The sequence below is a fragment of the Nesoenas mayeri genome, assembly GCF_963082525.1.
Source record: "Nesoenas mayeri genome assembly, chromosome: 9".
In the NCBI taxonomy this organism is placed as follows: domain Eukaryota; kingdom Metazoa; phylum Chordata; class Aves; order Columbiformes; family Columbidae; genus Nesoenas; species Nesoenas mayeri.
In genome coordinates this window covers 22,020,990-22,046,021 of record NC_137557.1, presented here as the reverse complement: position 1 = coordinate 22,046,021, position 25,032 = coordinate 22,020,990, and the positions used below count along the sequence as shown (strand labels likewise).

At 38.0% G+C, this 25,032-nt stretch overlaps 1 protein-coding gene across 1 annotated transcript in view; it reads right to left on the bottom strand.

The window, feature by feature from the left end:
• The window catches only part of CLSTN2 (calsyntenin 2), a gene marked incomplete at both ends in the record, with an annotated part of 332,876 nt that extends 309,454 nt beyond the window's left edge, over nucleotides 1-23,422 (bottom strand). The window contains 2 exon segments of the mRNA XM_080350142.1: nucleotides 23,228-23,387; nucleotides 23,390-23,422. Of these exon segments, the coding sequence (XP_080206268.1) occupies nucleotides 23,228-23,387; nucleotides 23,390-23,422 (193 nt within the window).
• Between the last annotated feature and the right edge of the window lie 1,610 nt (nucleotides 23,423-25,032).

Here is a 25,032-nt window from a genome sequence, read left to right as displayed (position 1 = left end):
TACTAGATTATACAACATAGAGCACACGGTACATCTACATAATTGCAGGGCAGAATACAAATCAAGATTAATCTTTTTCACTTTGACGTGAAGCAAACAGCAGCTGGCGGTTTATATTAGATCATGAAATTCACCAAGATATTAAACGCTTAACAGCATTAACACTGATTTTCAATTTTTAAGAGAAAAAGTACATATTCACTAAGGCACTAACAGATTTTAACAATTTAGGGAGAGATGCACCTAATATTTCATGCTTTGGTCTTACTGTTAAAGCTTCTACTCACCAAAATTCTACTGCTATTACCCCCGCTCTACCCCTTGTCAAAGAAGTGTTATGCTGTGGGAAATGCTTCATTGACCGTAGTTTTGTAAGCAAAAGAACACCTAAAATACATCAATTCATACTGGGAATGAAGCTAAAGAATTACACAGGGATTTTGATTACCACAGACATTTACTTTTATTAAAAAAATGATTCAGATTTGAACACGGACTGAACATTTCACATTGCATTCAGTCAACAGCAATATTTTCAACTCCAGCATGATACAAGCTAAGCTGTAGCTTCATGGCAGTGTGTGGCAGAAGAATCTAACCAAAGAATCATCTCGTTTATCATCCTAATTACGTCTCAGAAGCTGCTGCATTAACATCAATATCTGCATCAAACTCCAGGTGTCTCTACAAATTCTCAGATAATGAGCAATGTCAGCATGTGAAAGACAGAACTGTCTAGGCAGAAATCAATGTAATATTACTTTTTTGCCCCTTTCAAGATCCTGATCAGATGAAGGAATACCTGTGTTTGACCCTTACATTTACAGGGAACCCCAGCTGACACCGTGCTTACAGAACTCTAACAACAACCCAAATCAACACTTACACTTCCTCATCAATTAAAAAAACAAACAAACAAAAATGCACACACAGAAAACGAACAACAAAAACAAAAAAAAACCCCCACAGAAACGAAACAAAACAAAACAAAAAAACCCCCCACACACCACATTTCATGCAGTATTTTTAAGAGACATGTGAAAGGAGCGAAGGAAGATCCCTTACATAGCAAGTATATTTAGACACCTAAAAGAATAACCAGAAAATACAATATTCTGTACGATGTGTTATGGAAACACACGAATACTTTTGAAATACTAGGAGGTGGCTAGTTGTGACCAGCGCCAAAGGAAGCTATCATGGCAAGGTCACAGCATTCACAGACTGCTCACAGGACTGGAATTACTCAATGTCATGATATAAAATGGACAATGCAAAGAAAAGATTCATCGGAAAGCCACCTCACAAAATTTGTTCAAAAGCAACCCAAAATTGAGTTGTGAGTGTTGGGTTTTGCATCAAGTATTGCCACATGGACAGTAGCAAAGAAGAGATCTTTAAAATAAACCTGTCCAGCATCTATTCAAGGAATAGCTATAGTCACTGCAAAGAAAATTAACATTGACCCATATTCTTCACTGACGTACAAATTGTTTTTTCATCTAGTGTGGACAATATCAATGTAAAATCCCCTAGCTTCTTGTGACACAGCTACAAACACCCAACGCAGCAAAAATGGGGAATTAGAACCTTCAACAAATTAATTTTTCTAAAGAGGAAAATATATTTCCTTCCCACAGATTATATAAATTCTTTGATTCAGATCTGAGAGATCCTTTACATTTAAGAGCAACAGACTTGTCACTGCATTTATATAAAAGCTCTCAGACAGGAAGCTTTGTTGATTAAACCTTCAATTGCCACTGAATCTCAATACAGTGTTATTATCTTGTGGTGGTGTCTGAGATCAATTCTAGCCCACCACTGAAGCCAGTAATTTTTTTCTCAATTGAATTTGCTATTACATACTTGTGCAAATGACTAATTCCCTCAGCAGCAACACTTCTTTCCCCACTGTAATAAAATGAATACACTTTTTTTTTTTTTTTTAAACACATCTTACAGGTCCTAAAGTGAACAGGGAGCTATGGACAAATGATTGGAAATAGAGACAGCAGTTTTTCCTTTTTATTTAGATACTCTGTTCACTTTTGTTTACTTTGAATGTTTCATTACAATTTAGAACTTTACTTGAATAGTTATTTGAACTGTGACTAGTCTTACTTGATAGAAAAATGTTGGAAATACAGTACACTCTTGCCAGAACTCATTAAATCATTTTAAAACAGTCATCTAAAAGAGGGACCACATAAACATGGTGTTGTCCCACTGGTTAAACCACTACAAATCTTGATTGTATTTATAGTATCGTAAGCTACTTCAAAATCAACTTGGACTTTTTGTTTAGTACTATTTTTTCATAATTAATGAAAGCTAACCTCATCATTATGCTGATGTTAAAGTATGCAGGATAGAACAACACATCCCTTATGTAAGTCATAACAGCACCATAGGTGCCTTTATCATCTCCTCTAACTTCATGCCATATGAAACTCTGCACGTTAAATAGCAAAGAAGAATCTACAAAAAGAGCAATCAGTGACATGAGCCGTAACTTAATGTAAAAACAGTTTGTTCACAGACTTGTACCAAATAAAACTTGCAGGAGAAAGAATCTTCTTGCAGCACAAAGAAGGCATCACATTTAAAAAGATGTATTTTCAAATGAAACATATAATACATTTTTAAAACAAGAAATAGCCAGAATGAGGAAAAACTTCTAAATTATTAAAAATATGAATTGACTTAATTTTGTCCTTATGAAGACTAAAATAAAGCTTTGTCTGAATTGCATTCTGAGACGTCTTCTCAAATAAGAAGGAATCCCCACTGATGCACACATGGCTATATTATTTTCTCTTGTATTTTATGAAGAAAAAAAATTAAGACTTATTTTTAAAATGGCTCACGCATCATTTCAGGTCCCCCTTCTGTCCTCCTGAAACGTTATCCACCAAATTCGATTTTACAAAAGGGCCTAATGAGAAATAAAGCATTTGGAGACGTTATCCTCGTTCTTATTTTTGTACATCAATGCAAACAATTCAATTATATTTAATGTTTTATCTGTCAGCTACTCCTGATAAAGCAACCTAGTACTTCCATCGGAGCAGTAGTTTCTGCCACTTTTGCTTTTCCTACATTAACATTTCATGACATTAAAAAAAAAAAAGTCAACAGCAAAATAAGAGAGAGACCAAAGAGTCATTTCAGGCCTCATTTTCTATTCATGGTGTGTAGTTTAACAAATAATGTGTCTGTGTTTGATTTTATTATGTTACCGTGTGACCTGCAGAATCTCAGGAGACCAGCTAAGAAGACAGATGAACATTATTCCATTATTGATTTTTCTCACTAATAGGAGTTACACGTTTTATGTAGTCTTTTGCAAAAATTCTATTTTTACAAAAACTTAATTCATATTGAATTTTTAAGGAGAAAAATGAAAAAAAAAAAAAGTCCTTAGCTTTACCTCACAAAGAAAGTGAAAGAAAACTGTTCCTTTCAGAATCAAGGCCAAGAGTTGTTATGCATAAATACATAAAATGCAAATGTAAATAGCATCTGTATTACAACATAGGGTTGCTCTCGGAGAGCTGGTGGGTGCTTTTTTTCCCCTTTTCAAATAATTCTTATCTATAAATTCATACCTATTAGGAATAGCATCCCTATTTTACACTACATAGAAATGTTAAACTCTGAAAACCTACACAAATGGAAAGTAGAGATAACAAGAGCCAAGTGTTCTGCTGGGGAAAATAAATAAATAAATAAATAAAATTAGCCTGTAAACTTTTCTCCTATTTCTGTTCTTGGACTCCTTTAATTCTTTTGCTAGAAGAGAAACTTACCAGAAATTGGTGTGACAAGAAAACTAGTAAACCCTAAGAATAGAAATATTCTTAAAGCTCTGGACACCAATTTCCAACCACTGGATAATCATTGTATGCTAAACTGTACATTCGTACCTCAGTAATGAATACATGCCCCAGTCACCAACTGGGATCCTACTGTGCCAGGTGAAGTCTAGCATATTTTAATGACATTGTAAAGATATAATATACAAAAATGAAAGGTTAGCTTGATGTATACTGCAGGAGTAACTTACAAAGCAGTAATTAAGAGCAATTTTTACCATATGTTAAAAATTATTTTTGAAATGGACACTAATATTGCAATTTAGTTCAAGGAATAAAGTGGACCTATTAGAGCATAAACAAGAAAATAAAACATTTCTCAGATAGTGTGGGAATGCTTAGAATAATGAAATTAACATCCTCTCCTTATGAAAAACTGCAAAGCAGAAAGACGTGGAAGTTTGGAGAAAAAGACGCTGTGCCAAATGCACCACTACCAGGGGCTGGGAAATCACTCATACACAGGACTGCGCTGTTTCCCTAATTATTTTTCTTTTATACCCAAATTCTGTCCATAAACAGAGTGCACATAACTTGCTTCATTATCCATCAGTTGCTATGACAGTACAGAAGAAAGCTGACACAGGCCTTTTTCTTTGTTGAACACAGACTGAAAGCATTCACAGTCCTGCAGCAGAGAAGCTGCAAAAACGTACACTCTGGGAGAAGCTTTCACCCTTTGGACCATCTGGAGAACAAGCCAGGATGCTGCTCAAATACTTTAACAAACGCAAACCCACCTATGCTTCAGCTCTGTCAGAGTCTGTGATGAAGAACTGGCTCTGGAGAGCATCACAGGACAGCTGCAGCCAGCACTACCAAGCACCCTAATGCCTCCTGTGTGCAGAGCTGGCACCTCTCCAGTGTGGTGAGGAATGCAACACATAGACTGTCTTCTCGAGGTGATCCAAATAATAAATAAATCAACTTTATCATATCTACCAGTTCTGACAAAACATAATGGAAGAGCAAAGGCATTCTTTAGGAGCTACCAGAGTCACCTGAGAGAAGAAAGAAAGGAAAAAAAAATCTGAAACCATTTCTCAGGAATAGTACAAACCTGAGGGAAAGGATGGGAAGAACTGTAGACTGGGCCTATGAAACCCACTGTGCCAGTATGGCTGGTACGCTCACCACACATGTGTTTAGACATCCTTAGACTTACTGCACTACTTAAAAGGGAAAGCCCCCAATGTATGCCATTAAGGACAGTTCCATATTGCAAGAGCAGAGAAAATGGAAATCAAGCAAAGAAGAGATTAGTCTGAGTACCTGCAAGCCAACTAGAAATTTTCAGTTAGGGTACTTGGGCCATGGAAGCTGTTTTCTTCATAGGTTTTACTGGAAAATAAACAAGTTTTCATGACTACTCTATAAATCAAGGTACCTTTTTCACATTTGCTTTAACAACACAGCTGAGAAGGAATGACAACATATTCGTTCCACCACCATTGCCCAGTTAGTTTATAAGAGAATTTGGAGATCATTGTGCCCATTCACAAGAACAGAAGGTGCTAGATAAAGCCCATGTTCTGGCTCCATATAAGAAAGCAAGCATTGTTTGTGGTACTTGATCATAACCTCATTCCTCACTATACCAGCTACACAAAGTGAAAACATCTGAATAGATGGCCTGGCGGCATAGCACAGATGACAGTCAGATATTCACAGAATGTGGCTCATCTCTCAACAGGTAAGTGCTGAATTTAAAATAGAAAGTTTATCACCTCTTTCACAAAGAAAAAGAAAATACAGAAAATACAGAAAATACAGAAAATAAAATTCAAGCAAAATCCTGACTGTTGAAACTCAAAGAACCAAGAAGGAAGAACAAAGACCAGCAAATCCACGGTCCCTCATGAGTGACAGCTTAGCACTTGGCCAGAGCCCTCCTTCTTTCCAGTGCTACATTTTGAGGCAAATTATAATGCACAGTCAGATTATTGAGAAACACAGGTTTATAACCTCCTTGAAGAATTCAGAGCGTATTGTTTCATACTTCCTCGGACCCTAGTCTTGATCTGCAAAACATGCATTATTGTGATTTTGCAACTGAAAGCGAGGTTTTGATCCCTTTATTTTCACCTTAATTCACAAGCCATGCCACTGACTTCAATTAAAAAAAAAAAAAAAAAGGCATTAGCCATTATAATTAAAAGGATTAGAATCTGATGCATATTAAACCCAAGAGCCATCTGATTACAGAACAAAACATTGTATAACAAAATGGACAGCATTACATATTTCTTAATGATTCTGTGAAAAGACAAGCTTTTTAATAGCAAGTAAAGCATATCTGAATTTTTCTGCACTTCAAACTATTTACACATCTTACTTGAAAGAATTTCAAATAAAATAGTGACAAGTTATCAAATCCATCATTCTCATTTACAGAAACAGTTCCCAAAAGCTGATCAGTCCGTTGTTGTATGGTTTCACCAGATATACTTCTAATGGGACAGCACAGTTGAACTCCATATACAATAATGTATTATATTAAGAATATGCAGGGTGTGTACATACATAGAAATAATATGGGCTATGTAGTAATGACAATATTTTTGAAGTAAAAATTTCAGTTGAGTGCTCAAATCATATTAAAGTTTTCTTCAAGAATGCAACTGAAAATGGCAAAGATTTTTATGAGTCACTCTTCCAAATGTATTTAAAAAGAGCTAACAGCATTAAAATCCCTTTTTAGAGTAGAGTTTTTAAAAATACTTAGCAAATACATTTAAATTCCAATCAGCAATACATAACACCTTTAGTAAGCCTAAGCCTTGGACAAAGTAATTTACCTCAGTTGCTGGTGCAAAATTTTGTATGAAAAGTTGTTGAGTTATAACACAAAACACTGCACAAAATGCATGCAGTGAATTTTGTCCTGTTATCAGTTGCATTCAGATGTAGTGGTGATGAAACTTCTTTTTAATATATGTTCTCTTCAGAACAAAATACTGTGCTGAGAAACAACCTTGTCCAAACAAACAGTACGCATCTTAAGCTCACAGTGTTGAACAAATCATCAACTGCCTTTTTCATTTCTTTAACACCACAATTTTGCTTCATGATACTAGTTACTTCTGTTAGGATTCAATCAAAAGTTCACTGGGATGGGTTAGGAATTACAAGAATTATCTCCTATGCAAAAATGCTCCATAAGTAAGAGTCAAGGATCATATCGCTGACTGCAAGGACTTGGCAATTGAATAAATAACCTGAATAGGTTGCCAGCATCTAAAGAACAAGAGAACATCAAGAGGTGTAGGTAGGCTAAACAGCCTTTTCCAGAAACACAGGAAAAATCTGACTCTAGGACAAGCATAAAGCAATAGCTCCTAGTACATTCTTCCAGCCTCAAACAACATTAATCTCAAAGACTTCTTAATCCAGGAACTAGATCATAATTTTTGTCTTCTTTTCCTGCACATTACAATATATTTGCTAAACTAAAGGATGGCTAAAATGAATTCAACAAAGATACCTTCCAACACAACACTAGCAGCCACATTACTTGGCCAGGTACTAATGTGATTAACACAAGACTGTAAACACATTTAAAATCTTGTCAGGTAAAGACAACTTCTTTTAAAATCAAGTCTGTTTTTCTCTGTTTCTCTAAAATTTTGAAACTCTATAATCTCAAGAAGCCATGAAACATGCCAGCAATCCCATCACACTTAGCTGAGTTACAAAGAGGGTATAAACAAGCCTCAGGAGATTTCAGCCCACCTACCCTGACTTTTCACATGAACAACTCACAAAGAGGTTGCAAAGATCTTTTGACTGTGCAAAAGGCAAGTTATTTTTAAAAACTGAAGACAAAAACCAACTTCACAATTTGACAAGAAAGAGAAACATTAACTAGAGAAAGAGGAATAAAGTACATTATAACTTTTAATTAGCCTTCCAAGCTATTCAGTGAACATTGGTACTCATGAATAGCAATCAATACTACATTATAGTGATTTCTTATGCAAATAAAGCACTCCTTCAGCAGTAATATCCCATCCAAAAGTTAATACCCTTAACAAAAACTCAAAAAAAAACATCTATTTGCCCAAGGAAGGAAGGAAGGAAAGAACACAGAGAACTGTACTGGAATTTGAGCTAGTTCTACAAAGGTACCTATTCACCCTAAGAAATAATTCCCATGATTTGAAAGAGAAGATTTTGATATCTAGATGCTTTTGAAAACCAAGGTCAAATTCACAAAAGACAGTTCGATCAACAATTGCAGCAGAAAAAGTGTATCATTAGCATATATAAAGTGAGTTTATAGTCTTACTATAGTATGAACAAAGCCAGTATCTCCACTTCGAATGAAGATTAAACAAAAACAAACCATACCACAAAAAAAACCCCACACAATGACACACACAAATCAAAACCGATGTGACCAAAACTGGTCCCATTGAAGCCCAGTCTGAATACAGAGAAAGAATGGACAAATCTCACTTAATTCCTGTCATAACTGTTAGGAAGACAAGATGGACCACTAGGTTGTAGGCTGTTTCACATTTGTTATATAAGCAGAGAATAACAGTTGCTTGGGATGCCAGCTCATATTTTTCATAGTCACACATGGCAGGATCTCTAATACAGGCACATGTAAGTGCACAAAACCAAATTTCACCTTTGTGTGTTGCTTCCACTGATATTTGAAAATATCACACATGCAGCTGCATGCTAAGCACACTATATGCAGTGACTCATAAGTAACATCAAGTTAACCCTAAGATATTGCAGTCAGAAGCTGATGAGAACTTATTTTAAAATAAACCTATCAAAAGCATTCTTTATCTCTCTACTGTGCAGCTGAAGCCTGTAGTATTAATAGAACCTGTGTATTTCCAGCAGCAGTCAGGTGGTTTACTGGTCAAGTAGAAGTTTCACTTTATCATATGCATACCTAGACATAAAGTATTGCAAATATCACTGGTAAATCTTCTCCATCATTTCTGCAAACACTAAGGAGCATGATCCCACCTAGTTTGTTGAGTTTTCAAGCATACTGCCTACTATATTTCTACTTCAGGTCAAAAAAAGTGTGGAACATTGTTTCCTAGAAAGTCTATGAAACATGGTCAACACAATTTCTGGTTGATATTCTGAACTTCTGTATGCAAACTCACATATGATCAAGTGTCTGCACACTGTGCCTGATTCAACTCTTCTATAATTAGCAGAAGGATCCATTGATATCGATGCCAGTTGATGTACCACTGAAGTAAAAGTATACTTCAGAATAATACTTTCCCCTTCCAGAAAAAAAAAAAACCACAGTTTTTCCTTTTTTTTTTTTTGTTGCAAAATAAATAATACATTGAAATTCGCCTGAAGCAAGTGTCTTCAGTTAAATCACTGCAGTGACCAGTGCAGCAAATTTTCAGGGTCATGCTCTTCATAGAAACAATTTGGATACATAAGCTGACAATGACATCTCCACTTCTTTTCTGCAACGCAGTTATCATGTTCACTCTCCATCAAACACATCTTGAAGAGAAAATAGTGGTGAGTTCATGACCCTTGAGGTCTTGTGCAATTTGATCAATTTTTTTGAGCACTACAGGGGAACTCGTCGTCCTCCCAAGCTAGGTCCATCTCAAACATGTTCTGAAACATTTATCTTGAAAAGCATATAACATGCCTTCCAGTTGAAGGACTGAAGTGACCCTCAAAGTTTTGCTAGATGCGCTTCAAAGTTTAGAATAAAGTGTATTATTCATCTAATAGGTCATACAAAGCTGGTAGCAATCATTTCCATTTAATAATGGGAAAACCAAATGTAAGATGACTTATGACAAAGGAGACGAAAGTTGTATCAATTGTTCTACCACACATTTCAGGTGAAATTCCTGCAACAACAAACACTGAGTCACAAGCAAAGCCCTGTCTTACAAAACATTAACCACAACATATCTGAGAATGTGAAAGGATTCAGGCTCCAGTTGACCTACTTCCCCAATCTTATATAGATGACAAGGTTTTGAATTTTTATAGACTTACTATATGTGATGTCATACAATACGCATCAGGAAAATATTTCAGTTTAGAGGGTTTTAAATAAATTTTATATTTAGAACAGTGATTTAAGATTTAATTTTTAATAACAAACACGAAACCAGCCAAAGTATTACATGCCAACTGAGAAGAACTTTATTTTTCTGTAACTGTAAAGTCCTTTGGCTCAAAGTTACGTGTCCTTTGAAGACTTATGAGGTACAATAACATTCCTTAGGATGCAGAGAAGGAAGCAAGAGTAGAATATGATGACCCACACACTCCTATCTCCTTCCTCCCAACATGAGGAGGGATTAGCTCAGCTATTAGTACTACTCAGGAATAAGGGAAAATAATCCACAAGTAGCAGCCCACAGGCATTGTTCTCCTAAAAGTTCCTACTATGCATTTTCTTGCTTGCCTCCCTCTCCACCATCAAATTTCTCCTACTGTGCATGCAACAATAGCTGAGAAAGACAGCTGCACATTATACACATGAAAAGATTGCAAACAGTTCCATTTACACAGATTATAGCCAGTGGTCTCCAGGTCCCAAGTGATTCAACTCCCCAGTATAATATTTGGCCTTCAATTTCTGCCTTTGTTCAACATCGTCATTATACTCATTGCAGCAGAAAAGTTAAAAGGTCAGAAGTGTATTTTGGAATTATCACCTTTTATATCAGAGTAATGGCTTATACGGAGTACTGGTTAAATCTCTAATGTAGAGTCAGGCTAAAAGAACTGGGTCAGACAAGATCTGGAAAAAGATAGCCAAGAAACATTTTACAAGAATAAACGCAAAACTCCTTACAATAATGCTACAGTCAGCACTTCATAGAAGGTATTTTAGAATAGAAAGAGGTAAACTTAAAGACAGAATTATATTCATTTTCCTCCTGTGTCCCAGTTTACCCCTCAGCTATTTCATTAAAAACACTAATCTGCCAATATTGGCAAGTCTTGCAAAAAATATATTGAGTTGTATTAGCTTCCAATAAAACAGAAGCTGGTATGTAAATAAGTTTCCATAACACATCTTATTCCTTTGTCCTAATTTATGTTTAGGATTTGTGGCCTCAGTGAGATCTTCTCCTTGAAATACAGTCAAGGCTAGATACTCAAAAGTTTACAATGTCTTCCCATCAATCTGAAATCTTTGGAGACTGAGCTTGTGAACACCAAGGCTCCTGGCTCCCAGCTCCTTTCTGTCTGTGAGGGTCTGTAGTGCCGGGGGTGCTGAAGCCTTAGGAACCTCAGAATTGAACTGCTGATGCTTGTTTATCAAAATACCAAGACTTTCCCCCCCCGCTCTGTTGATCTTGCTGTAAGTAAATGTTGTACAAAATAAAATGTATTTGGAACAGCTATTGTGAAAAAGTTCCTCACACACAGCTTTATTCTGTACAGAAAGCATTTATATTGTTTATATTGTTCAGTTTCAAAATATTTCCAAAGAAGGTTAAGTTAAACTATGCAAGGGTTTAGCTCCTACTTCATGTTCAAATGGAGGGTATAAGAAGTGATTATTGCATTTTAAGATTTATCCCACCGTAAATTCCACTATAACTCAAGGAACATATACTCTTTGAGACTAGGAAACAAGTTTTCATCTTGTGGAATGTAATTTTGACCCTGAAACAAAAATAAACATTCCCCTGAAGTTATGATGCAACTACCTTTTTCAGGATCATGTCAAATTAAAGTACTTCCCAAATAAAGGCACCTTTCAGTTGCACAGTCAATTCACTTCTCAGAGTACTGCATAACTTAATATTTTGTCCTTGATACTATCCCTTGTTTATCTTCATCACACTAGTTTCTCTGCACCAAATACTCGCGTACATATTGTACATAAGTTTTAACACTCACAAGAACCAGTAGATTGTTCTGCAGACGCTAATGCAGACTAGAGGCATGCAAATACCATGTTTTTCCATTGGCCTATTTAGCCAGCGTGCATTCCATGTGCTGAGAAATGTGCCCTTGCAGAAAGGAAAGGTGCACAATGGCCCACTGCTACTGGAGTGTCCTTCTGTTTGAGGGAAAGTGGTCTTAAAACAAAAAAAAACACCACACACCAAACCAACAAACAAAAAACATACAGAAAAACATCACAGAAGTCAATCATACGAACAACACTTTGTTTCCCTATATGTCCTAATGCACCTCTCGTGCCACCTCCTAATCAAATGTAACCAGCCAAGCACTACAATCCTGTGTTAAGTACTAGAGCTGCAACCTGCAAAGTGCAGCCAGCAGTAGAAGCTGACAAAGCTGACATTGCTTCTACTGCCCAAGAAAATGTATCATTGGTGCTTTAGCTCCCACTGCACAGAATGAAGTGGGAGTTTATAGCTTTTGAAGCACATTTTATGTTTTAAATAAGTAAGACATAAGTAGACTTCCAACACTTTTCCCCAATACGTATACACCCCAAAAAATCCAGATGCGTCTGATGAACTGTTCTGGCAAATGATCATTCCAGAACTGAGAAAAATTACACAGAACCCTTTTTTGGAAGCTTCTGCCAAGTTAAAAAAAAAAACAAAAAACAAAAAACAACTCTATATCAAGTCATATACTTAATATAGGACCACAGCCTCCGCTGGTTTAAAATTGCATTGCTGACTTAGGCCACCTGTAATTTTATCCCCTCTTTTTAAATGTATACTTTTCCAGTTTGTTAGTGGAAACAGTGAAACTCTTACTATATTGATTTAAGAGGCTTCAAGTATTGAAACTTAAAAAAAAATGAATAAACATTTGGAAGCATGCAAAGAACCATTTAAGCTGGCAACTTACGAATTAGTTTGAAGTGACTATTATTTATTTATTTATGAAGATATGCTCAGTCCTGTAAGAATATGTATGTCGTATACAAATGCACATAGACTAAATTTAAGCTATAAAAGAAGGGATTCATATTGGACAAAATATCTTTCATTATTAGAAACAGCTACATATCCAACTAACAGATTGACACTTTTTTAGGTCTCGTTATTTCCACCAAAAATACTCTCTCATAGATATTTTTGCTCATCTTCACAAGTAGCTCCAATATTCTTGATTTGTGGATGTCTACAAATTTAGAGATGGACAGCTGAACACTAATAGAAGTCTGCTAAAAACAGACTTGTTTTTCTTGACTATTTTTTGAAGTCATTGGAAGTGGTCCACAGACCCCACAACACCAAAGACTGCAGTTAAAGAAGGAATGCAGAGGAAAAAATAAACTTTAAAAAAGTTTCCAATAATAAGCCTTAAAATATTAATCTTCACATTATTTAGTCTCAAGAACTATGTATCCCATGCCTTTTGCTACACCAAAATATTGAAACAATTGCACTTTGATCTTTCCATTTTATAAATCTATACTGTTTGTGCTGGTTTTGAAGATGAAGATGGAATACAACTACAGTACCGAGTACTCTTCCATTTATAAAACCAAATCAACAGTTTATGAATGTAGCTTAGTTAGATTCATAGAACACAATCATAATACAGACTTTTTAAAACAGCTTAGCATCAATCACACTGATTTAAATCTTCTTAGGTTTTATTTCTCAACACAAATTTAAAAGTCTGTTAACTGGGATCTTAAAAGTTCATTGTTTCTTCCCAACAGTGACTACAACAGCAAATACAATCTGTTCAACTGTAGTTCAGAAATTTTTAAAATAGCTCTCAAAAAGAAATGGGAAAAAACAAACAAACAGCCTTCAGATATGATCACCATACAGTTTCTTCAGAAATATCTCAAATATTATTGCCAATGCATTCTGTCATATATTGACCTCTGCTAGTAGCCTTTGTGAAACAAACTCCAAAACAGATTTTAGAAACCGACAATGTCTGCCACACAGAAAACCATGAGAGAGACCTCACAGACTATTTTAACTTTGTTTAACCGACCGATATTTTGCAAGCTCTGCTTATAACCAAGAACTTCAACCCAGCTACTGCAATTTTGCAACTCTGTACAGACAGGGAGGAGCGATGTCTTCCAGCTACAGTCAGATTTTTATTGCATTTCTAAGAATCAAGTGTAAGAAAACAAAATCCACAGTCATGAGGGAAAGGCTCATTACTTCATTTGTGTTAGTAAGCTTTTGTGATATACCTGCATTACCTTTCACTTCTCCCTCATACTACAAGTAGGATTTATTATATTTTAAGGAATAAAAACATTTCCCTAGTCTCTTGATTTCAGCAGCTGGGGTTTTACGGGGTGGGGGGAAGCTTAAAAGTCAATAAAAATGTTGTAAGTCAGTAAATCCTTGTAAGCTGATAACAGTCAGGGACACATGCAGCACATATATAACACGTAGTATTTATAAGCATGTGCATATTTCAGTGAGGGAAGAATCTACTCAAGTTTGAAAGCAAAAAGAAAACAGTCTCAAAATAAGCAGAGTCCATTTTTTCTCACCTATTTTATTTTACTTTAAGCAACTAGCAAATGAGTGATGGATGAATGCTCATCAAAAAAATCACCAATTGTAACATTTACATTTGATGGCAATTTTCTTCTAATGAAATAAAGGAATAAAGGTGTCCCACTTCATTTTGATTGTCCTAACATATGCATAGGGAAGTAGCAGTAAGGTAAATTAAATGTAATTCTTCATAACTGTTACTAGAAAAGCAGACAATTTGGCATACACAACTGTAAGTGATTAGTCTGATTTAAAACAGAAAAAAAAAAGTTTGACAAAATGAGTACAATTGAAACCCTGGGAAACTGCAGCATTACTTGTGTTTACGCCTAGTATTTAACTAGCAAGAGACAGGAATCACAGGGATGAGGTGGAAGACAGTCAGTGAGGAAACTAGAGAAAAACAGACCACCTCACTACAGGTGTTTTGAAAGTCAGTATAGTGAAGAATTACCATAATTAAATATGTAGGATAGCAGTCTTGGTCAACACTTCATTTAATAGTCTTGAGTTGAATGAAAAGTACTCTGAAAGGAACAAAAACACCTCAAGAATTGTTCTTTTGACTCAATGAAAGCAGCTATGCCATAGGAAATTGTAAGGCTAAAGAGATTAAATCAAACATTCCTCCTGTTTGGAAAAAGGCAACTATTAGTGGAAGAACATTTAAAGCTTTGAAAGAACTGTTTACATTTATACTAAAACACACAAAGGATGAAACCCTCACTCCACTGAAAGACACTACAAATCATGCATTGATTTCACCAGGGTCAAGATTTCAAGTACAAAGACCAATCATCTAAATAACAGCATTAACTGCTAAGAGACTGCAGCTCCATGGCTATAAACAATATAGAAATAAGTCACATGAAAATGAATTGTAATTCAGCACTTACACTTATTATATCCAATTCAAAAAAAAAGCTTTTAGATAATAGGCAGAATCCTCTTTCATATTCCAATAGTCCTACATGACATATTGGACAACCAGCACTCCAGCTGAATGATCTTGAGGATACGGAGTTCCATAAGGACCAAAAACACTGAACCATTTTTACAGTCTGTTTCATTGCTGCCAAGCTTGAACATCTCATACAGACTCTAGCTATACCAAAAAAGGCAAGCAGAGATATTTTGCCACCAAGCAACAGAACTTAAAAAATTGTTACACAAACCCCAGCAATTTCTTAAAAGGCAGATTTTAACAATCACCTATCTCCCAGATGAAGTAAAACTTCCAGGGCGGAGGGAGGCAAACCCCATTTAGATTCAGTGTGTTTTAAACACTGAACTTTTTTTTAAAATGTCAATTATTGAGAATGACAAACGTCAAATTAACAGATCTAGTTAGAGATACACGCCCTTTTTCTGACTACAGCACTTATGGTGATTTTATCAAGAATTTGCTTGTAATTTTCATGCCATATTATAATGCACAATGTCTTAACAGCGTACTCTTAATTACTCATTCCCTTACTCAAACAGCTATAAGTAGTCATCATATTTGTTTTTACTGGAATATATACAGCAAAAATGGGAAGTCATCTAGAATGAACCCTCCTAAAGTACACTTTAGAAATCTACAGTTAAACATTTAAAATATTTAATTTCTCCTCATTAATCTAGTCTATACAGCAAATTTGCAGTTCATAAAAGAAAACACAACACTGAAGCATTACAGGCATCCTATAGATATCTGCTCAAAGGCCCACAGCAAATGTGCACCATTTTCTCCAACTTGGGTGTATTTATTAGCATGCTTAGACACCCTGATTAATAAAACACTAAAAAGAAACCAGAAGTTCTTCCTCTACAGTTTTTCAGTCCTTCAGTAGAAGCCAGATTACAAGAGTTGACAAAGATGTGAACAACATGGAAATGAAGGCTTAGTTTCTTTCTTTAAATAGCGAGGTTTGCTCTGAAGAAATAATTGCCTCAGAGCATACTCGGCAAGTCCGCACATCCTGGTGGAGGATTTTGGCACACTCCAAACTTACGCTGCAAGATCAAGAGATGTGGAACACAAAACAAATTGTGAAGTTTGCTTTCAGCTTTGAATCTTTTATGATACTGCACAGTTAAGTATTTAGGCATATATGTATGTGTACAAAATTAAGTCTAAAATAGAGCATACATATATGTATACTTTTAGATACACGTTTTCTGAACACTACACAAAGCATACACCAGGCATCCTATTATGCTGTTCTCCAAGAAGTAACTTGGAGTACAGGGAAGTATATGATGCTGCAGAAAGAGCTTTATATATTACATGGTAAAGTGACAGACAAGTAATCCTGCCTCTACGTACAGTGACAGATTTAACAACTCTTCAAATCACACCACAAGTGTCTCTTAGAAAATTCCTTCTAACTTATTTTTACAAACACCCTTTCCAAATCATGACAACTTTTCTATTTTTGAATAACCACAACATACTTAAACTCATAGATAAAAGCCTAACAGGATCAAACTACAAACTTTAACTTTAGTCAGAGAATATTTTCTTTTTGATATAACAAATGCCTTTCTCAAGTTTGACATTAGGCTTCTTTTTCCCACCTCGAGTCCTTTTCAGACTGTCTTCTCTTTTTACCCTTATTACTTTGGCTCACGCTTTTCAAACTTGTCAACAAGGTTCCCTCATTCTCTGATTCTGAAGTTTAACTGGCTCGGATTGCAGATTTCTACTCACCCTCCTGTCTACCTCAGCTACAATTATCAAAAGTACCCATATAACATTTAATACGAGCTTGCCAGTGTGCTACTTAAAACCTGCATTTGTGGAAATGAAAAAAGGGACAGCTGAAGCCAGTATCCTCATCTTGGACAATGGCCACCTGCAAGTGCCTGTGGAAAAGAAAGAGCCACACTCTCCCAGCCTCCAGCATTAAGTTGCGTAACACCACTTAAACAAGAGGTTGTGCCTTTGTATTGTATGCACATGTTGGATTATTTATTTTTTCTTTCATGAAGCTGTACAATCATCAGCTGCATCCATCTGAAGGTTAAGCACCTACAACACCCTGCAGCTTCTCCCGTAGAGAAAGGTTTGGGGGTTAGCTGAATAAAGTCGGTTATTTGTTTGGTATCAAATGTGAACAGCCCACATGGCTGCTTCTAGCATCTATTGCTAGATTGTGATTCAGTGGAATAGCACAACAGGAGATAGTACTTCACACAGTTGTTCAACACTACACCTTCTGAAGACAGAAGAATACATAAATGAGCATCCCCAAGAGGATGGCTGCAGCAGCTGCCACTGAAGGACTGCTGGTCTGCAGTCAGCATCTGTAAAGTGACCAAGGAATGGTACAAGGTGTCTGCAGAAGCATCTCAGGAGATAAAAACATTTTATTAAATGTCCATATTGCCTCCAATTTTTTATTTTTCCACTACCAAAATCGTTGCAATGTTTTCTTGGTACTTGGAAACTCAGATTTTGGGATGACCTTGCATTCCTTCTCCTCCCCACCAAAAGATCTGGTCCACTATATGTGCTTATATTGTTCCAAATACTTCTTACAGTTCTCCAGTTAAAGACACTAAAACATGACAAGATAAGCTTTTCCTAAAGTCTACCCCGAATCTTTCCTGCTGCTCCTTACTTTTTGTCCTACCCACAGAGAGCATGGAGAACACAATTTTCTCCTCCGCTTTGCAGGAGCTTTTTGTGTACCTGAAAATTGTTTGCACATTTCTCAAATCTTTTTCATTCAGCTGACCACAACTCCTTCAGCATGTCAGCTCGCTTAGACTTTCCAATCTCACTGCTCTCTGTTGGAACCAACTCCAGTTGGTCCATATTCTACTTGAAGTGCAACATCCAAACCCCAAGATTTTTATCCAGCTGAATTTTGAATTAGGAGTGTATCTTCCAACTCTGTTACCATCCTCTAAAGTATCCTGTTAAATTGATTGCAACTTGAAGATTTTTTTCCTGTTAATTTTTGTTTAATGAATCAAAGACACATTTAAGAGACTGAGAAACCACCATCTGAGGAAAGCCAGAAGTCAAAGATCTCTTTGTATGTATCCACTACCTGTTGTTTTCAGTCTACTCTTATTTAAAAAAATACCAGAGGAGAAAAAAGAAGTCTCTCTCGAAGAGCTACACTTAGTTTGTGGTCCTCTCCACAGAGAAACAGACCATATATTTGAGTCAGGTCAATTCTCTCTGATACTGGGTTATAAAAATTGTCTTTTAAAATCACATTTACACAACATAAAATAACATTAAACATGTTTTAAATATCAGGACTTGATTATTTACCATATCTGCAAAAATAGCCTGTGGACAACAGGGAACTACACTTGACACTAGCTATTAGCTTGCTATAGAAACAATGCATTTTATCTGTTATTTTCCTATTACTTATTTCACAGTAGGGAAGTTCTCTGTACTAAATGAAGTGCTACACACCACTCAGACACTCTATAGGAGCCAGGCAAGCTATTTGCTACCTTCTAATACAACCTTCTTGGAAACAAAAGAAACAGGAACAAATAACTTTGAGGCAACTAAGTGAAAATAAGGACCAAGAAGAGGCCAAGAATATATGTACAGGAAAAAAGCATATCTGAAGCTGGAATTAGAACTTCAAAATTACTTTCCTAAAACGTACTGTCAATCTGACAGAAAATCTGACACACAAAAAGCATATGAGAAAATTTACACTCTAACATTTCTATTAGATATTAAATAACATTGTCATGAATCTTTATTTTCAAGAGCCCTAGGAATAACATCTGTTTCATAACACACCAAGCTATAACTATGTAGAACTAGCAATTTGCATTCTGCTTTTTTAATGCTTAATGGATGCACAAGAGTACCAGATCATCAATAAGTTTTTCCAGTTAAACAGTAAATAATCACAACATGGTGACAGTGCTTCTGAGAGCTTCTAATCAGCTTTCATATACTTCTCCAAATCTTTAAAAGGCAGAAAAAGAAAACTGAGGCTGCTTTTAAGTTTGCAATTTGGCCATGAGAAGGTCCACCCAGATAGAGATACTGCCTTTGAATTCTGAGGGCTGTCACATCAATTAAAAAAAAAAAAAGAAGAAGTGGTGAAACTATGACTGCACATGGTTCTCACGTCCCTTCATGTTTGGAGACAAAAGACTTACCTTCCAGTGTGTTCCTTAAGTGGCACACACTTTGCTTACAATTGAAATACGCTTTGAAAGGTCTGAAGCTCTTAGCTTCCCAGTTTTGGTAGCTTTCCAAATAATGCAATTAAAAATGGTAACAATATGGTTATGGCTGGCACACATTCTCTAGTTTCACGATGACAATTTAAATATAGTTGTCAGTCTTCTATGCTGAAATACCCAACTACTAAAGCAGCTATCAAATACTCTGACTTTTGTCTTAATACCTCTGAATTATTTTATTATCTTGACACCCAGCTTCATAATCAGATTCATCTTTTATCCTATGAGACACAAGAGTCGGTTATCATTATTTGTTTTTCAATCAAAACACTCTAAAAAAGAAGTATTCCTATCTCTATTTATTTATGAGAAAATGGAAATACAAAACCATCTACATGGCTTTTCCAGAGGTTCTTGGTGAGCTACAGAAATGACAAGCAACAGAAAGCAAGGTTGCTTCTTTCCCCATCTTCTGACGCAAGTAACGCACCAAATATTACTTTTCACGTATTTTAGATGAGGATGAAAAGAAGGTTCTTACTATTTCTTTTAACTCTCTACTCTGAACTGATATTGGAAAGTATTTCCTTATTATTTACTCTGAAAAAAATTTACAAGTAGCCATGATGTTATGCAGAAAACAAACCAGACATGGATCTATCTAGCATGCTCTCAAAGCTTTTCCTTCCATTTTTCTACCCAGGCTTTAAGCTTTCTTTTACACAGAATGTGCCAGCTCTTTCTCCCAGGGCTAGTTGTTTTTCTACTGCTGATAGTCATATCAGATGTATTCATATAATAGATTTGCCAAGTGGGACTGAATGTTCCATTGATTTGGAAATGTCCTGAATGACTAAGACTTCAAGTTTTGCCCATGGAATTAATTTAATTGGAATCAAATATTCTTAGTTATTCAGATCATTGAGATGCTTTCAGCAGTAATTTAAAAAAAAAAAAAAAATCAAGATTAAAATTATGTTTATGTTAATGATGAAGTTAAAATACAGTCATACTGGAAAGGTTGACTAATTGGGTCTCACAAAGTATTTGACCATATAGCAACCTTTTTCAGACCTCGATTAGTAGTTTAATAATAAATACTAGAAAAATATAATAAATACATAAAGAAATCAGTCTTTTGCATAGACTAGTGCAGAAACAGAAAGTGAAATGCACCTATGAATTTTAAATGTGGTAGGGAAATATATAATCTTCTCTTTTAGCATATTCTATGTTACATAACTGAAGACCATGAGAGACTGTCTGCACAATTTTCAGACATCATTAGTGCAATTCCAATACTCCACAAAGTGTGCCTCTCTGTCTTATAGAACAAAACTGTCCGAAAATACTCCAAAAAAAAAAATATACATATATATATATATATATATATATATGTAGAGATATAGATAGATATCTGTCCAAAACTCTGAGTTTATTGGAACCTATGACAAAGATCCCAGGGTCAACAATCTGCCAGAAAGCTAAAAACCCCATAAACTGCATATGAGTATTTAATACACAGATTAAGTTCTGTAACTGACCACCTACAAAACCTTCTTGCATTGCCTCTTGTATTTGGTTTTTTTTTCCATTGAAAACTTCAGAGAGTCTTGTTTTTTCCTTTCTGTGGAATGCAAACAATTTTTGCAGACCAGAGATATTTTTGTGAGAGAAATTGTTATTTTCTACTGAGTGAATGGAGAAAACTACAACTATTTCCGTAATCCTTCTCCCCATCCTCAAAAATATGTGGGGAAAAGGGTGGGCAAGAGGATGGTTTTGTTTTTAAAATAAGGAGCAGCAGAGTGCAGCAAAGCAGATGAGTTAAGATGAGATCTGAAACCATTATCTTGGATTGTCTTTGCTATTCTCTACAATTGGATGCTTAAAGCAACAGAAGAGCTTTGTACACGCAGTGCCCTACCTGCACCTCCAACCAGCAAGCACCCACCTTCAGGCTAAAAGTCAAGTTTCCGCTTACAGTACAAAGCTTCTCAACTGTGAGATAACCACAAAATGCCTTTTGAATTAAAATAACTGTCCTATAGAAAAATACAGAGCAAGCAGAAAGCAGCACCAGATTCTTAGTGAAATAAACCCTTTTTTACCTCCTCTAATGATCATGTTGGGGGGAGGGGGGTGGAATAAAAAGGAAGAGTTCACAGAGGTAAGTATATCAGATACTAACTGCATACAGTGCCAAGCCATGTTAATCCATTTATTAATCCTGAAGAGTTGTTGATGAAATCTAATTTTAAGAAATAACGTAAAGTAGTAATTGAAAACTTAAAGCACTCAAATATCAATATAAATATCCTTAAAATGCCTATTTTTAAACACTAAAGACTGGTAAATTGTGAGTACTGTTATCCAAAAATGCTCTTTGCAGCCCTCCAGTGGTCAAATACGAAGCATAACCCCACACGAAAACAACTTAGATTTGTCTGATGAACTACCTGCAACATTTTAGAAGACATCTCCCACGAACTAAAAACTCGCATGCTTGTCTGAAGAAAAGAGCCATGTAAAGGAGATAATTACTTTTAAATACATAAGAAAGAAAGCAGGAGAAAAATAATTCCCCTCCATCAAAACTTGTCATGATATTTGCTACATCACATAGTTAATCTGCCCAGGAAACACCATATCCCACCAGGACCTAAGGTACACGCTGGGTTAGCACATAAGTAGCAATTCATTTCCTATAGTTGCTTTCTGCTATTCATACAGGATAATCTAAAGAAAGTGAAAGCAGTGTTTAACGTAAATAATCAGTTTCCTCTCAAAGTCAGGACTCACGCACTCACGCAGTTATTTATTTTTAAAGGAAACACAAACCAAACAAACTCAAACCAAACAAACACAAGTTCTCCCTTCTCTCACACACACAGAAGTAAAATAAAAGGTAAAGCCTCATATAAAAGAAAAAAAAAATAAACCTGAGTTTAAATAATATAAAATAAATGAGACTTCTCAAAACTAAGTTCTTAAAACTTGAGGCTAGAAAATCATAGAAGAACTGTAAGAAAACAATGCCAAGGGAAAAGAACACAACTAAAGAAAATAAGACCCTGGCCACCTGGGAGACCAGAGCCCTTTTGAACGGGCAACTCTTGTGTTGGGGTGCTGTGCAGTTACCAGAGCTGCGCCGGGGCAGCCCTGCACGGCAGCAAGTTTCCACAAACCTGTGGCAACCTGCGCTTCCTTGCGAGCAGCGGGAACCCGGGGCAGCGCGGAGCGGACTGAGGATGCTCTGGGTGACCTCACGTCACGGTCTCCCAGAAGATTTGATAGTGATCATCTTCTTCTCCCATTTCTCTCCTTCCCGACCGTTCACCGCGAAGCAGGAGCGCTCATTCTAGCGCGATCCGCCGAGCCGCGGCTTCCAGCCGCGCCGGACTGCCGGAGCGGTTTCTGCAGCACCGGGAGCGGCACTTCCCGCTCAGCTCAGCCGCTTCCTGAGTCCCCCTGTCCCCGACAACAGGCACACCCGAAAAAGTAGCGGACGGCGAGTTGTGGGAACCCGCTGGCCCGCGGCCGCCCGAGGGAGCGGCCCCAGCGCAGCCGCCGGAGCCGCGGCCCCGCGCGCCTCCCGCCCCCCCAAACTTTCTGCTTCGCCGCCTCTCCGGGGAGCCCCGCGGTGAGCGCCCCGGCCGGCCCCGCTCCCCCCGCCACGGGCACCGCGCTCGCCCCCACCGCCCAAGTACTCGGTCCCGCCGCCCCCGGCGCCGCCTCCCGCGCTACCTGCCTTTGGCGGCGAGCAGGCTGCCCAGCCCCAGCAGCAGCAGCGCCGGTCCCCGGCAGCAGCAGCGCCGCATCCCCGCCGCGGCGCCGGCCCTCCGCGCGCGACACGCCGCCCTGTGCGGCAGCTCCCGGCGGCGGCTGTGTGCGGGGCGAGGCGGGCGGAGGCTGCCGCTGCCACCGCCGCCGCTCCGTCATTCGCCCTCACTGCCAGCACCGGGGCGGCTCCGGCTCCCGCCCCGGGACCGCGGCGACGTCACGGGGAGGAGAAGCGTGAATATTCATGAGCGGGGGCGGGGGGCGCCGGGCTGGGCCGGGAGGGGGCAGCGCCGCCGGGCCCCGCCGTGAGGAGAGCGGCGCGTGGCGGCCCCGCGCACCTGCGCGTGCAGGTGTCGCCTTCCCCGCGCGTGCGGGACGCCGGGCGGCGCGAGCCGAGCAGCCCCGCGTGCGGCCCCGCGCGAGCTGCAACGAGCAAGGGGCGGGTGGAGGCGGGGGGAGAGCGGCAGCAATGGGGGACATGGGGCACGGGGGAAGAAAACAAGGCTCTGGTGGTGGGTGCAAAGGACACCAGGGCAGGAGGACACAGAGGCGGTGGCTGCAAGAAAGGAAGAGCCCAGAGAAGATGAAGTGACAGTTCGGGAAATTTGGAGGAGAAATCGGAAACCTTGGAAACCCGGGGTGGGAAGAAAGCATGGAATTATTTTGTTGAAGAAGAGGACAAATTGCAGAGGTTTTGGTAACGTGGTGAAATATACAAGAAATAGGCATGACTTCAAACCTTAGAGATGGAGACTGCGCCGGCGAGGCTGAGCGGTGCAGGAGGGACGTGGGATCAGGCTGTGAACACAGAGACAGCTGGGGGGGCTCAGAAATTATGCCCAGGTGACACTCATGTTCAGGACTGCAGAGGTCTGGCATATTCTGGAAGGGAAGCACAGTCAAACATGAGGACACTCACCATAAGAGTATAAGCTATACAAGCTGTAAGGTATTAGCTAAATGCAAGCTGTGAGAGCTACAAGGAACAGTTGCAGGGTGGCGTATTCCCTGCAAAGTCCTCTCCCTGTTTCAGCTGTTGTCTTATTTGTGCTCTGTCCCATAAATTGCTCATCAAAGCCACCAAACTCTGGAAAGCAAGTACAACGGAATCACAACTCGAACGCAGGTTTGTTATTCACTTGGCTTTGTGCGGGCTGTCATTCTGACAGAGAGGAATCTCAGGCTGCTCTAATGAAATGGTAGGAGTGTTAGTTGAAAACTGCGTGCCAAAGAGCAAGACTAGGGTCCATCCTACAGAACCCCATGTAACACACAGAGGACATCACAGTCATTGGTTAAAATCATTTGGGCTCCTTTCTATTCTCTTAATATGTATTGCTAGAAGCAAGATGCATGGAGCAAACCGCTTTGAGTAGATGGAATGCAAGATTCACTCCTTCTTCCAGCTACACACTCAGAAAAAGCAGGATGGGACACAGAGACAAGAACCCAAGCCATTTTCCAAACCTAAGATGTAATACCTCATCTGCTAGAGAAGGAGGCTGGAAATACACGTTTACTGTTCCACTTCATCTAGAGACAAAATTCCCAAGTTATACCATTTGGGACAAATTTCTAATGTGCTTTTTGGTTGCTTATTTAATTACTTATAGAATTTGCTTGCCTGTAATCTCTATTGTGAGCTGGAGTGGAACAAGCATGAAGAAAAAGTAGGGAAAATCAGCACTAAAATAATTTTACACACCAGATAGCCATGCACAGAAAAATAATTTTTGCCAGCATTCAGTTGTTTCTCATCTTTCAACAGA